Genomic DNA, 17003 nt, shown 5'->3' on the forward strand with positions numbered 1-17003 from the left:
CAGCACACAGAGCATAGGCATGCTGAACAGAGATGGCTCCTCGGCCAGGCAGGAAGCAGTGGGGTGGTATGAGACTTCCACGCATGCATTCCTTGGGATGGTAAGACTTGACAGTCTATGCATCATCTGTATCTGGGATGTATTTTCCCACCACTGCCTTCCAGTCATACTTGATTATGGGTAACTTAAAACCACACAGTAAAGCAACTGACAAAGAGGATCACTGCAGCTTGCCATTCCAGCTTCTGGGTCCTTAAAGTCACACTGCTTAAGGCTTCAGTAGGCAAAGGTACTAGGTCCAATCATTGTGGGGCCACAGCCTCCACTCCCTGACTCTGTGTTAAGCTCTGAAAGATAACATCCACACAGATCACTGGCCCATGCAATTCCTAATGCAACAGCTCAGGGCAGGATACTATGTCAAGCAGAATGACTTCCTAGGAGTGCTGTGGCCAAATTGGCAAAAACTTAGAACGGAAATCAAAGCCCTCTTCATCTGGGAAGTTTAACAGTAGGCCCCAGTAGGAGAAGCTGGCTACTATCCACGGCAGGGTTTAAGTCCCACTGAAAGGCCCCGTTTTCAGCATGCTCACACACCCACAAAATCAGGACCAGGACAGCTCTCCCACAGACTGCTGAGGACTGCCTGTCACTCAGCCTAGACTCCACAAAGCACTTCAGAAGCTGGGAGGGGTGGCAAAGCTGACTTCAACCCAAACCAAGTGCTATGAGTGGAGGAGAACTTAAGAGAGCCTGAAGTGCCATCTCAGAAGTAAGACGCTCACACAGCTCTTAAGTGCTGCAGGTCTGACGGTGAAAAAGGCAGCAATGCCTCCAAGCGTGGTTAACTGCATTAGATACTGCAGATCAGAGAGGCAAGAAGTGACAGTGAGTCCTTTATCTTTTGTATTGGAAAACTAAATTACAGTTATGACAGTTTAAAATAAACCTTCACTATGTTTTAATAATTATAATGCCACAAAAATAATTAAACTGTCCTTATTTTTAATAGTATCTATTATTAAAACATACTTGAGAATAGCACTCATAGCACATACATGTATGGGCATGCGTGCAAACATATATATAGATATATACATGCATAAATGTGTGGATACATAAACACAGATAGACACATATACATACATATGTATATATACATAAGTATATGCACACATATACGTGTCCATACATACATAGACACACATGTGCACATATATGCATGCACAAATACATAAAGACACACATACAAACACACACACGTCATGTCGAAATAAGTTTTCACAAGTTTCACAATCCAACATGTAATAGTTAAGAAAAATACATACGTTCTTTCTTGATTTTTTCAGCTACTAGAAATTCATCTCGTTCAACAGTTGGAGCGAAGTTGCTGCCGATAACTCTCACAGCAAACTGGAACTGCTGGGCCACATCAGCTGGAAGGCGAGCGGAAGGGTGCAAGTTATAACCTGACAGCTTTCATCACCAGAGCACACAGGTCAAGGGAGCAAACCCCCTTCCCCAGCCTTAACTCAGAGGGCAGAAAAGTCATATGAAATCAATGGCTTGAGCAAAAGAATTCTATAAAGTTTGTAAAAGACAGCAGATATATGGAAAAATCTAGAGGTAAGCCAGACTGGAACCATAGCCGTTTTAAAAGGAGTGACTGAAGTCACAGTCCAGGCATGGGGCTTAGAAAGGAAGCCTGGCGGAGAGCCTTTGAGTGGCCCTCAGCTCTAGGAAGAAAGAGGCACAACTTGTGTGGAGAAGAGTCACAACATAGGTTTGTCTCTTTTAAAACTCACACACACACACAAACACACACACACAGAATAAAGCACTTTAAATAAGGACATACACTTACCAAGGCAGATGTGAAGCCAGAGAGAAAAGCTAGAGAACAGATGGGCATGTGGCACTGACTCAAAGACTATCAAACTAGAAACCCAATGTCTGCAAGGTCAGGAATGGGAAGGGGAGTGGGACTGCCCTTGTTTTTGGTTGCCTTGATAAATACACTAACAAAAGCAACTCAAAGGAGAATGTGTTTATCTGACTCACAATTCTAAGTTACAATCCATCACTGCAAGGAAGTCAAGAGCCAGGGCCCTGAACTGGTGACATTACATCCAGTCAAGAAAGCAAGGAATTTAAAACTGTATGCCCAGCTCCCTCTCTCTACTCTTAATAAAGCCATGATACTCTGTCCTGGAAATGGTGACACCCACAGTAGGCAGGACTTCCCACAAATCAATATAATTCCCTAAGGACGTTCCCACAGACCAACCTAAACAATCTCTCATTGAGACTGACTTTTCAGATGATTCTAGATTGAGTCAAGATGATAAATAAAACTAATCACCACAGGCAGAGGCAGGCAGATTTCTGAGTTCAAGGCCAGCCTGGTCTACAGAGTGAGTTCCAGGACAGCCAGGGCTACACAGAGGAACCCTGTCTCGAAAAACCAAAAAACTAGTCACCACAATTTCACCTCTTGCCAAGTTGACACACAACATATCACTTTAACCTATACCCTTCTCCTCTTTGTGCCCAAAGTCTCATGTTGCCCTCCGTGGTGGTGTGAATAGAAATGCCCCCGTAGGCTTCTATACCTGAATGCTGGGGCATTAGGGAGTAGAGCTAACTGAGAGGAATTAGGAGGTGTGACCTTATGGGTTTCAGAAGCCCACACAGGAAGTGGCTGCTGCTCTTCCTGATGCCAACAGATCCAGATGTAGAACTCTCAGCTCCGTCTCCCACTTCTGCCTGCCTGTCACCACTGTGGGTGTCTCACTCCCTGGACAGAGGATCATGGGTTTATTAAGAGTACAGAAAGGGAGCTGGGCATGATGATAATGAATTAAATCTTTAAAACTGTAAGCAAACCCCAATTAAATGCTTTCCTTGATAAAAGTCACCATAGTCATGGTGCCTTGTTCCACAGCAATAGAATACTGACTAAGACAGAAGTGGGGTATTGCTGTGACAGGCCTGACCATGTTGACTATTGGCAGAATGTGTACTTTGGGACTTTGGACCAGGAAAGCAGTTGAATGCTTTAAATGAAAGGAGTTGGAGATCTGAAGAACATTTGACATCAGACATGGAGATGCAGAGTTTGGAGTTTGCCATGCTAGTTCTTGGTCTTGCTTTGGTCCAGTCCTCCCTTTGGAATGATAATGTATATTCTGTGATATTGTATGTTGGAAGTATATGATCTGTATTTTCATTTTGATTTTACAGAGGATGGCAGTTAAAAGATTAACATGAGTCTCAGAAGAGACTTTGGACTTTTAAATGGTGCTCCAACTGTTATAGACTATGGGGACTGTTGAAGTTGAACTGAATGCATTTTGCACTATGGTATGACTACAAGCTTATGGGGGCCAGGGACTAAAGTGTGCTGATTTGAATAGGAATACTCCCTCCATAGACTCTTAGATTTGAATGCTTGCTCATCAGGCCATGGTGCTGCTTCAGAGGGATCAGGAGGTGTGGCCTTGTTGGAGGAAGTGTGTCACTGGGGACGGGCTTTGAGTTTCAGAAGCCCAAGCCAGGCCCGGTGGCTCTGCTCCTCCTGTTGCCTGCAGCTCCTTCCCCTGCACCATGGCTGCCTGCCTGCCCCTATGCTTCCCACCGTGACGATAATTGGGGCTTAAACATCTGAAACTGTAAGCAATCCCCAGTTAAAATTTTCCTTTATAAGAAATGCTGTGGTCATAGTGTTTATTTACAGCAATAAACACTAAGACACCCTCATACTGTAAATGTAAAATACATTCTAACTTTAAGTCTCCAAAGTCTTGACATTTTTCAAAAATTAACAAGTTCAAAACACTGAATTGTGAACTCCTATAAAAATCAAAAATGTATATACTTCTAGCATATAATGGCACAGAATAAACATTCCATTCCAAAATAAAACAATCAAGGGCATAGCAAGGAATAATCAAACCAAAACCCCAAATCCAATGTGGCCAAAACCAAATCCTGCAGTCCCATGTCCAGCATTTGGGCCTCGTGATGAAACTGGCTGGGCTCCAAAGCTTCAGACAGCCCCATTCCTTCAGCCCTTAAGCTTCTCCTTCAAACTTGGTCCAGCGCCACTGCATGCCTGTAGCTCTTCCTGGCACATACCCTGTGATCCTGGCATCCCCAACACTCCTAGGTCTCTACTACAGCTTATGCTTTATCTTCAAGCTCCTCACAGTGGCCTCTGAGGCCTTGCTGCTCTCTGGGGCCTCGACCCTGCCACATAGTGCCTGACCTCAGCTGCTCTCCACCATTCCTCCCTTCTGTGTCTTTCATACTTTCAAGACCAGTGGCACACAGACAGCGTCACCATTCAGAGGGGCAGCCTTGCCACCGTGGACCACAGTTCTGTGAGCTTGTGTGTGCTGACCCTGGGGAAACACGTCCTCAAGTCCCAGTGTGGACGGCCAGGTTGCTCTCTCAGGGTGCTGATCCCTGCAGCTGCTGTGTTGACTGCACTTTCTTGTCAAAGACTTGAAGCTTGTCCACACTCCTTTCTAATGAATAGTTCATTATCTTTAAATTCAACTTCATTCAAGGTCTCACAGTGGTGGCAAAGTGGAACCAGATTCTTATTGAATATCATAGGATTGTCTCTGGCCCATTTCCTGACACAGCCCTTGTTCTCGGAGGCCTCAGGAGCCAGGCCTCTACTGTCCTCATTTCTCTCAGCAGTGTTTTCCAAGTTCCCAAGAGAAAGCCCTTTTCCTTTGCTATAATAAAATACTTTGACAAGTGCAACTTAAGGGAGAATGGGTTTATTTTAGCTCAAAGATCAAGGCACAGTCCACCACAGAAGGAAAGCCAAGGCAACAGAGGAGCTTGAAGCTTTAATTCATACCTCCCTCACTGACACTCCCTACCAAAGTGATGCTATACTGTGTCAGAATGGCAATTAAAACTAACCTCCCACAGGGACAAATGTCAAGAAGAGTCATTCTATACTCTGTAGAAGCCCCGGGTGGCTTGAGAAGGGAATGCCGTCCTTCTCAGGATCTACGTAGCAAAGGAAGGAGCTGTGTATGTGGAGGAAAGCCAGTGCCTGCCCAAATCCCAGCAACCTGACAACCAGACCCCCATCCGGGCAAACCTCAGAGGGCACCACACACAGCAAGTTAGCACAGGGGAGTCATCAGCCAGAGGAAGCCAAGAGAAAAGACAGTGGCAAGGGAGGCTCCAGCACCAGCTGGACCCCCAACTAAAAAGTATGACAACTAGAAAAGGCTACCCTGACCATCTTCCTGCCTAAATACCATCAGACATTTGAAGACAGCATACATATACAGAGAGGAAGGGGAAGGGAGGGGAGGAAGGAAAGAGTAAGCTCCTGGGCCAATTAGCCTGGTGAACACAGAAACAAACAAGAGGTCATATTTTAAAAAGAGGGGAAGACAAGGTCTGGAACTAGAGGTTGTCCTCTGCTCTCCACAGACTCGTGTGTTCTCGCGCTGACACATGAATGAACATGCATACTGATATGTGTGTGACTGCACACACAGGTGCACACAGATTTTTAAAAAGTAGCTGTAATTAGCAATCATATATTCTCCAACACTAAGAGAATTAAACTAGACATCAGTATCAAATCTGAAAATAAATCACTAAGTGTCTTAGAGTTATCATTGCTGTGCCATGACCAAAAGTAGCTTGGAGAAGGGTCTACTTGGCTTACATTTCCAATCACTGTTCCTCAATTAAGGAAGTCAGGGGAGGAACTCAGACAGGGCAGGAACCTGGAGGCAGGAGCTGATGCAGAGGCCATGGAGGGGTGCTGCTTACTGTCTTACTCTTTATGGTTTTCTCAGCCTATTTTCTTATAGAACTCAGGACTACCAGCCCAGGAATGGCACCACCCACAGTGGGCTAAGTCCTTCCATACCAATCAGTCCTTTCATACCAATTAATAAAATGCCCTACGCCTGTAAAAAAAAAAAAAAAAAAAATGCCTATAGCCCCATCTTAAGGAGGCATTTTCTCAATCAAGGTTCCCTCCTCTCAGAGGACTACAGTTTGTGTCAAGTTGATACAGGACTAGCCAGTACACAAATTATTTGGAGACCAATCGATTCATAATATACATGCCACCAAGAAATAAATAAATAAATTCTGAAAATAAACTTAATGAAAATGAAAATCTGATATTCTAGACAGACTTGAAGTCAATAATCTTAGTTTCCACAACAAAATCTACAAACTGAAACAACTAAATTGTTCATTCTAAACTAAAGTGTTCATTCGGAGATAAAACTACAAGGGATAGCGGCACTGACCCCCAGAAACCTGAAAGAAGGCCTAATGTTAACATTCTTGTAGAAACATCCACTTGGCAGAAATGCTCCATCAGTGAGAGACACGTGCTTCCAGAGAAGACGCCCACGTGAAGCAGTCAGGAACAACATTAACAGTAACAGAGCATGCTATGCCTGCCATCGTGTGGTGAAAATGGCACTCCAGGCCCAGAATTTCCACCCCCAAGACAGAATCCCACTCAGTCACTGGGAAAATATCAGACAAGTCTACAATCTTTAATCTTCAAAACTGCCAAGCTCACCAAACAAAAACAAAACAAATATTGGAAAAGATCCAAGTCCAGAGGAGCCCACGGGGACCCAAATAAGAGTAAGAATGACAAAGAATAAGAACAAGTGGCCTCACACGAGAGGGAGCCCTGGGTACTAAGCAACACCTGAAGGAGCCTAAAAAGCATGGAGCTTGGTCAATACTGTGAACTGAACTTCCCAAGAAAGCCATGCCCATGTTAGAGATTCTTCCAGACTGACTGACTATTAGAAGGCCTGTGATTATAGACAGCTGGACAGAATGTTGCAGGTCTCGAGCTAATAAGTTGTCTTGGCCACCTATCCTAAGCCCTCTTAAAGGCCCCATTCACTGCCTGCCTCTGTGTGTTGGCATGTAGAGAACCCAGCCTCCACCAACCCTAACATGAGACTGTCATCAAATAGTACCTGAGACCAGTAACAGAGATTCCCATTTTGCTTTAACCCACGTACCTGATGTTCATGCCAATGTATTTGAAAAGTACCTTGACTTATGACTTTATGCCATTCTGTTACTAAGCTTCATATAACTGTTAATCACGTTGAAACAAGGCATTAGGGGTAACCTGAAACTGTGTTACTAGACCATAGTCACTTATGCTTAGTTCCAAAATAAATCACCTCTTAACTTCCTTTGAGGCAACAACTGTGTTTCTGCATCAACAATATCAATGTATTATTACGGACTGTGACACTGCACCTCAGTAAGCCAGACACTAAGACCAGAAGAGATGGTGTTGGGCAAAAGAGAACCATGTGTGTACAATTTTCTTGTAAATCTAAACCATTCTGAACTTTAGGTGCTTTTAAAATATGTACTGACACCAGGCCCTCTCCTACACAAACCCTGGTTCTTACTGGTCCGGAACAACAGCCCATGCTATCAACACTCTTAAAGGTTCCACTTCAACACTTTCAGTCTACAAGACAAGAATAAGACAAGTATAGTTAAGGGAAGATGGTTCCTTTGGTAGGCTCAAAAATAGTCTCAACTTGTACCATTTAACAAAAAACTAACTCATATCACACATAACAATAGAACAGAACCTCTCTAGGGCAAAAAGATGAAAGAAATTTTATGACTTTGGATTTGATAACAGTTCTTCACATGACAGCCAAATCATGATAATGTTAAGTGTTTTTTGTTTTGTTTTGTTTTGTTTTGTTTCCTCTTTCTTCCAGGGGAGCATTTGGGGAGTAAGGCAGCACTGCTTTCAGGAATCCATCCTTGCCTTCCACCTTGTGGAGAAAGCAGATAAAGAACACTGTACCCAGATAAATAAAGAACACTCAAAGTTATAAGGGTAAGCAACCCAGCAAGAACATATGTTACAAAGAAAACAAAATAAAATACAACCTTAGGAAGAGATCTGAATGGCCAAACAAGAAGTCATGCTCAACAGAATCAGGAAAAAGAGATGACAACAATTAGCTATGGCTACACACCTGTCAGAGCACAACAAAATATCAACAAAGTGTGTGAGGGCAGAGAACCCAGCTGACTCTGCATCCCTCAACTCCATCCACAGAGAAGACAGCATCATCTTTAATGAGCTTTACCCTGGATCTCTCTGAAAGTCCAGCGATTCACAAGACATAATCACAAATGGGGGTGGGAAAATGGGAGGATACAGGATTCTGCTTTAAAGTAGCATTTCAATCACCTGAAGGCTGTGAAACTTCTATCAAAAGGGATCTTAATGTAAAATTCAAATTTAGAAGTTCATAATGAATAACTTCAAAATCTAGCTATAACTACGAGGTTCTTTCTGGAAGGTAAAAATTTTGGACCCAATGCAATAAAAGAAAAATGATGGTATGGCGTGTTAAGCCTTAGTTATCTAATTTTGCCTATGACTGGATCACTCCCTTCAGAAAAGTAAACTATCCTCTGCACTCACACTCTCCCCAGATACTGGAACTCTAAGCTCCTCCTATCCGCCTTCTCCCTAGCCCTTTATCACCCACAAACACTGTGTATTCACCAACGTGCTAGTCACATTCCCTCCATTAGACAGGAGCATCTCTCATGGCATAATAGGGTCGAGGAAGCCTCAAAGATTTCTTACATGAACAAACTGCACAGTGAAACACTACAAGGAATAAAGCAAGAAGGGAGTTAAGTCAACGGTTTAGTAGTGACACAGTAATTCATCCTCTACGCTGACAAGTTGTTACATAGGTTGTTACAAATTATGAAAGATCAAAAGGCTCTCTCAGTTTTTAAAACTCGGTTCTTGTTTAAAGTCTTCCCTTGAAAACCTGCGCGATTTGTCTCAACATTCTAAGGCAACCCAGTCATGTCAATTACTAAAACCTTCCCTCAAGACGCGTCCCCACTCATCTCCAAAATGAGCTTCATGAAACCAGATCCTTGACATTTTCCCCACCCCCAACTACGGCGGCGACAGTACGGGTAAAGTGGGCAGGACTGCCTTGGGGGTCTGGCTTCTTAGAAGCATTATTCGCTAGCTGAACCGTCCAGGAATAAGCGAGCATCATCTAACCAGGACTCATCATCACCAGAGGCAAAGGTGACAGCAGAGTGAGAAGCACGCAGAAGCAGAGCTGCAGGCTGCCGTGCTGTCTGGACGAACCCAAAAACAAACTCGGCCGCTACAGCAGCTCCGGCCTGGGCCCCCAGGGCAGGGACAGTCCGCGAGCCGCACCCCTTTCCTTCCCGGGGGCCGGGGAGAACAGCACCCGGCCGGCGGGGGTCATGGCGCTCAGTCTCCACAGCCCTGAACCCCGGGACGCGTACCTTCGCTCCGGCCCAGGATCCGGCAGCACAGGTTCTGCAGCAGAACGTTGGGCGACTTCTGATCCGGAGTCGCCATTACCGCGCCCGGACTGCGCACTGCAGCCTCCCCGCGCCCCAGGATCCCGCGCCCTAACTACGGCGCCGCCATATTCGCGGAAGCGGCAAAAGCGCGCGCCTCCCATAATGCACCGCTTCCCGCGCGAGACGCGCGTGCGCTCTCCCGGCTTCTGCACTTGGCAGCTTCTCCGCGCTGGAAAAGTCGTTGCTGGGCGACGCTCGCAGCAACGCGTTCCTAGGATGCCCGTACGCGTCCGCAGCTTGCGGTCTGGGCGCTGCTTGTGAACAGCACTGGATGCGGAGTCCGAGTGCGCTTGAGCCACACAGGGACAGGGGCGCCGGACTACTACGCAGGGCTCTCGTAAGTGAGTTCTCAGAGGTCTGGAACCTCTGCCCCTTGACGTCACCAGGAGGTAGTCCTGGAAACGGGGATACTGAGATGGAGAGGCTTGAGCGCTGCCGCAAAGGAAAAATCAGACGCAGACACGAGAAATTCTGTGCTGTCTGGGACGCAGGAGGAGGAGAGTCCTCGTCACTGGGAGCCCAGCTCCGCCGCTCCTGCCCGGATGCTCGGTGGTCCGCAGAAAGCTCCCTTCTTAGTCGCTGACTCAGGACTATGATAGCAGTGGCACTCAGAGGTGGCTTAATGGAGAGCATACCTTTATTCGTCTTTTGCTCGCAGATCTCTTAGCCACCCTTCCCTGCCCGCTCTGTGATGTACAGAATGCGGACACACTCACTCCCTGTACAAATGGTACCTGCTGGAGCTCAGCCAGTTGAAGCCAACGATAGAAACTGCAAGAGGAGACTCTCGGCTTCAGCCTGGAATTTGACTACGACTCTAACAAGCCGAGACTCTCAACACTCAGCTCTCAGCCCATTCTTAGCTCCAGCCTATTTTGTACCACCCACACAGATGATGCTCCATCAGAAGGTCTAGAATAAGGCCATAGTGAATAACTATCAGTCATTCCTGGTGTTTCTTCCACCCCGGGGCCAGTAGCTAACCTTCAGGTGATCCACTTTTCTGTTTCCATCATCCATGTAGTCAGAGCTCAGTCCTCAGTCCCTGTAGCCTCTGTTTTGTTGAGTGGTCCTAGCACTGCCCTTTGGTAATAGGAGTGATCCCAGCAAGAAGTCTTAAGGTGGCTTTCTGGACTGAGCACTCACACATTTAATTGCAGATGTATTGACAGTTATTTGAGGGTGGCCAATGAGCCAGGAAAAGCCAGAGCGGTTTGCTTTTCTGTGTGGCTACTTGAAGTGAAATGTCAGCAGATAGATGAAAACACTTAGAAAGTAGCTGCTCCAGCACAGTCTTGACAACAGGAGCTGATGTCACCAAGTCAGGTGACTCGAGTTCCCCAGAACCCACAGAGCAGGAGAAAAGCAACTACCTCAGTTGGTCCACTCACCTCCACCATACAAAATGAAGTCAGTCAAGTTAGGACATTGTAAATCAACTAAGCCAGTGACCAAAAAATGCTAAAAAAAAAAAAAAAAAAAAAAAAAAAAAAAAAACAGGCTTGATGACACAATGCCTTTAATCCTAGCACTTGGAAGAGGCAAGTGGTCTCCAAGGAAAGTCTGATCTATATATTGAGTTCATAGACAGCCAGAGCTATAAAACAGAGAAACCCTGCCTCAAAAATAATCACACTCACACATACGTATGTGCATACATACATACATACATACATACATAAATGGGTTAGGAAGATGGGTTAGTGGTTAAGAGCACTAGCTGCTCTTCCAGAGGACCTGGGTTCAGGTCCCTGTACCCACATGGTGGCTCACCACCATCTTACCATCTTGTAACTCTAGGTTTTTTTGTTGTTGTTTTGTTTTTTGGGTTTTTTGAGACAGGGTTTCTCTGTATAGCCCTGGCTGTCCTGGAACTCACTCTGTAGACCAGGCTGGCCTCGAACTCAGAAATCTGCCTGCCTCTGCCTCCCGAGTGCTGGGATTAAAGGCATGTGCCACCACACCTGGCTGTAACTCTAGTTTTATCTGTTGCCTTCTAACTACCTCAGGCCCCAGGCACACACACGGTGCACTTACATACATGCAGGCAAAACACACATAAAATAAGTGATTAGATCTTTATATATGTGTTGTGAATATATAGAAAGCACTAGCAGCCCTCTTGGCTGGCTGTTTCAGCCCATCTCAAAACCCAGTCAGTTGAGTGGGTCAGTGTTTCCCAGCAGTCAGATTTGGCCCACAGTAAGCAGACTGAATAAGGGACATGTGGTTCAAAGCTATTCCAGAGAAGAAAGACTTGTTGGGAGACTACAAATGTTTCCGTCCACAGTCAGGAGGACTTTCCCAGAATACTCTGTGCTATCGGCACCCTCTTGTTGGTTGGCATGGCTGGGTTCAGCCTCACTGTGGGAGCATCTCTGGATGTTGTGAACCCTTAAATTAGTCAGCTTTCCACTGCTCTGATAAAATACATGAAAGAAATAATTTTAAAAGAGGAGAGATTTGTTTTGACTCATGGTTTCAGCCCAAGGTTGCTCAGCCCAGTTGTTCTGAGTCTGGAACGCAGTACGTGATAGGAGAGAGCTGTTCCCTTCCTGATGCTCAGAAAGCAAAGTAGGAGAGAAGGAGGGGGGCACACCAACAGTGACTGACTTCTTCTACCAGGCTCCACACCCTAACCCCACTAAGCTATTGAACCCCATTGGTGAGTATCTTATTTTCTTCATTGCTATGATGAAATGCCCTGACTGTACCAATGTATGGGGGAAAGAGTTATGTATTTATGTATTTATTTATTTAGACTCAGTTCGATGGTACAGTCCATTGTGATCAGAGGTCCTTGTGGCAGGAACTTGAAGCACCTGGTCACATCAACAGGAAGCAAAAATGTGAATGTCTATGCTCAGTTAGCTTTCTCCTTGATTGCACTGTAGGACTCAAGCCGAGAGAATGGTACCATCCGCTTTGGGGGTGACTCTTCCCACTTTAGCTATCCCAATAAAATACATGATGTATCACAGGCATGCCCAGAGGCTTGTCTCCCAGGTGACTGTCAATCCTGTCAAGATGACAATCAATGTTAATTAACTTCACATCCATTTACTGAATCCTAGCCTTTACACCTGATTCTAAACATTGCTGCATTGGACACCAGGCCTTCAACAAGCGACCTCTGGCAGGACATTTAAGATCTGAACCATGACAGAGGTCTTTGAATAACTAACTTAGAGTCAAGCTTCATTCATCCCACTGAAAACCTGAATAAAAAGAGCACAAAAGGGGGCTGGAGATATGGCTCAGTGGTTAAGAGCACTGACTGCTCTTCCAGAGGTCCTGAGTTCAAATCCCAGCAACCACATGGTGGCTCACAACCATCTGTAATGAGATCTTATGCCCTCTTCTGCTGTGTCTGAAGATAGCTACAGTGTACTTACATATAATAATAAATAAATAAATCTTTTTTTAAAAAAAAAAGAGCAAAAAAGGCTGACCTAAGCAAGATGGCTTTTACAGAGACCATCTACTCAGCAGACTCAGCCCTGTTAGTCCCACATGGTAGAGACAGTACCTTAAAGTCTCATGCACCCCATAAAATGCTGACTGGCAAGAAAACTAGGACCTCAGCAGGACACTAGACTCAAGGGAGACATAAGACTCATTTGACTGTGTTCCTAGCCCACTCAAGGGTCTGTCAATGCAGAATGAAGTCCCTCCAGGCTCTGCCTCAGTCAAGACATGTAAGTTCACATAAGCTGAGCAGACATAGGGAAGACCCGAGAAGCCAGGTATAAAAGTCAGGTGAGAGTATAAGATGAGTGGAAAGAGTAGTCACCCAACACAAGGCAGTTTTCTGGACACAGTTTGAGTCCAGAAAAAAATAAGTGCAAACTTGCAAACATATGGAGAAATAATAGCAGGGGCAGTAGGGGTGGGGGGCTCAGGCCAAAGGCACAGAAATGGGCACTGAGGGCAGAACCATGGGAGAAAGGTACACTTCAGGTAAGCATACCGGTCCTCACATACACAAAGGGCCAACGAGGCAGTGAACACAAGAGCGCAGTGAGGACCCATGGGAGCCTGGCAGGCCGGGTTTGAACCCATGGACTGATGGAGGGAGAGAACCGGCCACATAAAGTTGTCAAGTTGTCGTCTGACCTCCACACACGCCTTGTTGCATGCACACATCTGTACTCTGAGTTCTGACTGGTCAACATAAAAAAAATCAGTGATTTTGAGAAAAGTGGCAGACCTCACCTCGTGCCTCCAGAGATGAACATCTGCAGAGATCATCCAGTACTCTGCATGAGAGATTTCTCTGTCTCTCCCTCCCCCTGCCATCTGCTTATTTAGTCAATAGCTTGTGGGTGTTAGTGTAATAGCTATTTTCTCAAACTATAACTGAACACCCAGGAAGCTTCAGGAAGAATGTATTCCAGCCAGCAGTTTGAGAGTACAGTCCACTACCATGTCAGGGAAAGAGTCAGGGCTGCAGCCAGAGCACAAGGCCATCTGCTCACATTTCAGTCCACCAGGAAACAGGACATGAAGTAGGGCCAACGCACCCAGAGTCCTGTTCTTTCCAGTGAGGCCTCATGTCCCGGTGTTTCCATAGTCTTCCAAGGTAGTACTACCAGCAGCCAGTGTGGAAGCCAGGACTACGGGGAGCAGCCCTGCACTACATGTGCCATTGGTCACTGATTCCCCTTCCCTATCAACAGCACTGGAAAGTGGAGGGAAAGTGCGCAGCTAGGCAAGCTGATTCCTGCATTGCTATAATCCTGCTGTGTGGCTGTCACAGAACTGCGTAAGCACCCTGAAACATAACTAACCGAGCTGTAGTATGGCCACCACCAGAACTGTGGCAGTAAATCTAAGACCTCCTAAACAGCTATGGGAAGTGCATTCTAACAATCTGAACCTCCACTTTTGAATGCATTGCTTCGTGAGGAAAACCTACAGGTGAGACCATTTCTCTCAGCAATATGGAAACATTGGCCTTATCACATTGGACCTGCCTGTAGGGAGTGAAGGCATTGCTGGAGTTCCTGTTACGGCAGAGCTCGGCTTCTTCAATTGGCCAGATTACCATGATCACCACAGTACAGCACAGCACAGCACACCTAATGGGGACTGCGCCACAAAAATAAAACTTAGCAACAGAGTTTAATTCTAAAGCCCGCATTGAAGTCATGATAGACTATAAGATACAGTTGCGCTTCTCATTGTAACACATTAATAAATTAGAAGATTGATTTAAAAAACAAAACAAAAACAAACCCTCACCAGGTAACCTCACGGTGACCCAGAGCTATGGGTGCTGCTCAGAGTTCAAAAAACAAAAACATGTGATCCTCCCAAAGCCCCCTGGGTGCTTCGAGTGAGTGTAAGTTCCCTGTAGCTCTTTTTCGAGCTCCTGTGTCTAGCCTTGCCATGATCAGAACTATTTTTGAAAAGATGTCCTTTACTATAGTTCCTGCAGGGAAACCCCACACTCCGGTTACAACAGGTCCCTACGGGGTGGGCGAGGTGCCAGAAAAAATCTGCCTGTGGTCCAGTCTTCTTTTGTCTCATCTCCAGGCTACACCAGAAGAGAGGGAGACTGGCCTGCGCCTTTTGGAACCTAAGGTGTTGCACCTGGGCGCACCCTACCTGAGGAGGTTCAACTATGCATCATTCTGCCTACTTCATACAGGTGGCTGAGGCTGGAGGCGGATGCTCGGAGCACTGATCCATCCATTAGCTGGCCTGTGCTGCCCTCTGCCGGCCAGTGGGGTTTAACAGCCACCCTAAGCCGAGAGAGACCTGGAATTGGAGCCAGCTGACTGCTTTGAGAGAAAACCTGTTAGGAATGGACTTTTGAGGGCGTTCCCTTTCCTGTGCAAGTGAGTTTTGGTCCTACAGAGGAAGGGTAAAGCTGGGAAAGTGGCTTGTTTTCATAAAGTCTGTGAGGCGCTTCCACTCAGGTGCCGAAAGGGAGATCAGGAGGTAGCAGTGTTCCAAGAAGCCCTCTAACCAACGATTTCCAATCTTCCCACCGGTGGCAAAACTCCCAGAGGGCACAGTTTCAAGATTCAGTTTTTCCACCTTTAAAACGGAGACGAATGTGACCTTGCAGGATTTTGAGAGGGTGAGGATTTCTGTAAAGTGCCAGTGAGGTGTGCAAGCCCTGTCCCTGTGTAAGTGTAGCTGCCAAGCCTCATCAAAGAAGGTTCTCTTTACACCTAACAGAGACCGTCCCAGAAGACAGCTCGATACAATGCAAGATCACCAGATCCCAACAGATACATCTGCATCACAGCTCCTGCATCCACGGCCGAGGGAACTTGGAGGAAGTAGGCGTGGGAAGATTGTAAGAGCCTGTATACCAAGAAGTCTGCCGTGAGCATCTCTCCTGGAAATGGCTGCATAAACTAGACCGAAGCAGTGGCATATCTGATGGACATGTTAACGTGGAAGGGAGAGGTTTTCTTGGGGTTCCACCCCTAGACAAAGACCTACAGGCCACTAGTGGCTGCTGGGAGAGAGAGTTAGCTACTCCCAGAGATGGACCCCTTTATTTGTTGCACAATGCAGAGTGGTCAGCCTTGAAACCATATACAGCAGCAAAAGGAACAGGCTTAGCAGGTTGTATTTACATATAATTGTGAATACACATACATACTAATCTATAGATGTATGTGAAAATAATTTTTAAAGAAGGGTACTTAACTTGAGCACTGGGGCTTGAGAGGGACTGGAGGACAGAGATCTGGCAGGGGCTGGAAGAAAGTGAGGGGAGCGATGTAATTCTATTGTTAAAATGTATTTTTTAAGTGCCTGTGAGGGGCTGGAGACATGGCTCAGCAGTTAAGAATGCTGAATTCTCCTGCAGATGACTAGGTTCAGTTCTGAACACTCGCATGCCAGCTCACAACCATCTATCTGTAACTCCACATCCAGGGATCTGACCCTTCTGACTTCAGTGGCTCCCAGATGCCCAAAGTACACACACATACACATACAAATAGAATCGGTATATAATTAAGAGTGCCTGCAGACACCTAGAAATGGCAGCTGTGAAGAAGGACATGTAATTTTCACTAAATGTCAGGATGAGAAATTTATCAAGATTCTGTTACAGGTTTTCAGGGTCAAAGCCTGGGTGCTGAAAGTCTAAACTTGACTGTTTATGCACAGTATGTTTGTGCTGTGCCCTGTATGTCAATTAAAGATACAAGCAATAATAAAAATCAGAGAACATTTTATTGAGTGTGTCCACATGGGAAAGAGAAGAAAGGGCCCAGTGACACTCAAGTGTACTTCTGGATTCTGACAGGAGGCTTAAACAGGCAGGGGTGTTCCTGACTACACAGTCCTGGCCAAGGTGTGGTCCTGCTCCTCACTGGCCCGGCATTGTCTAAGCTCCAGTCTCTCCGGTAAGGTGCCCTGACAAGCAGGAACTCTGGGAGGTCTCCTTCTGAGAGGCAGGCTCCTCCCCTGGATGCCGCCAAGGCTTTATGCTTTCCTCTCCCCCAGAGGGATCCCTGAGGAAATGTTCTTGAGGTTCATGATTTAAACCATCAGATACTCACAGGAGTAGGCCTAAGTGTTTGTTCAGAACGTTGTCTCTC

The 17003-nt window shown here is 46.0% G+C and overlaps 1 protein-coding gene and 1 long non-coding RNA gene across 5 annotated transcripts in view; one reads left to right on the top strand and one right to left on the bottom strand.

Moving 5' to 3' along the window:
- The window catches only part of Tubgcp3 (tubulin, gamma complex associated protein 3), a 58578-nt gene extending 48327 nt beyond the window's left edge, over positions 1-10251 (bottom strand). The window contains exons 1-2 of one of the 4 annotated variants that reach the window (XM_030243572.1): positions 9352-9506; positions 1329-1436 (exon numbers count right to left, since the gene is read on the bottom strand). Coding sequence is in view for 2 of the 4 variants with exons in the window: in NM_198031.1 (NP_932148.1) it covers positions 1329-1436; positions 9352-9427 (184 nt within the window). In the remaining 2 variants the exon portion in view is untranslated. Of the gene's footprint in view, positions 1-1328; positions 1437-9351 lie in introns of all 4 variants that reach the window. The other 3 variants (XM_006508801.3, NM_198031.1, XM_006508800.2) reach the window with 3 other exon arrangements.
- 4931415C17Rik (RIKEN cDNA 4931415C17 gene) lies at positions 9824-16622 on the top strand. The gene is made up of 2 exons (NR_166502.1): positions 9824-10422; positions 14971-16622. It is a non-coding gene; the product is annotated as an RIKEN cDNA 4931415C17 gene (long non-coding RNA).
- The last annotated feature ends 381 nt before the right edge of the window (positions 16623-17003 follow it).

This window comes from Mus musculus, chromosome 8 (genome assembly GCF_000001635.26).
Source record: "Mus musculus strain C57BL/6J chromosome 8, GRCm38.p6 C57BL/6J".
In the NCBI taxonomy this organism is placed as follows: domain Eukaryota; kingdom Metazoa; phylum Chordata; class Mammalia; order Rodentia; family Muridae; genus Mus; species Mus musculus.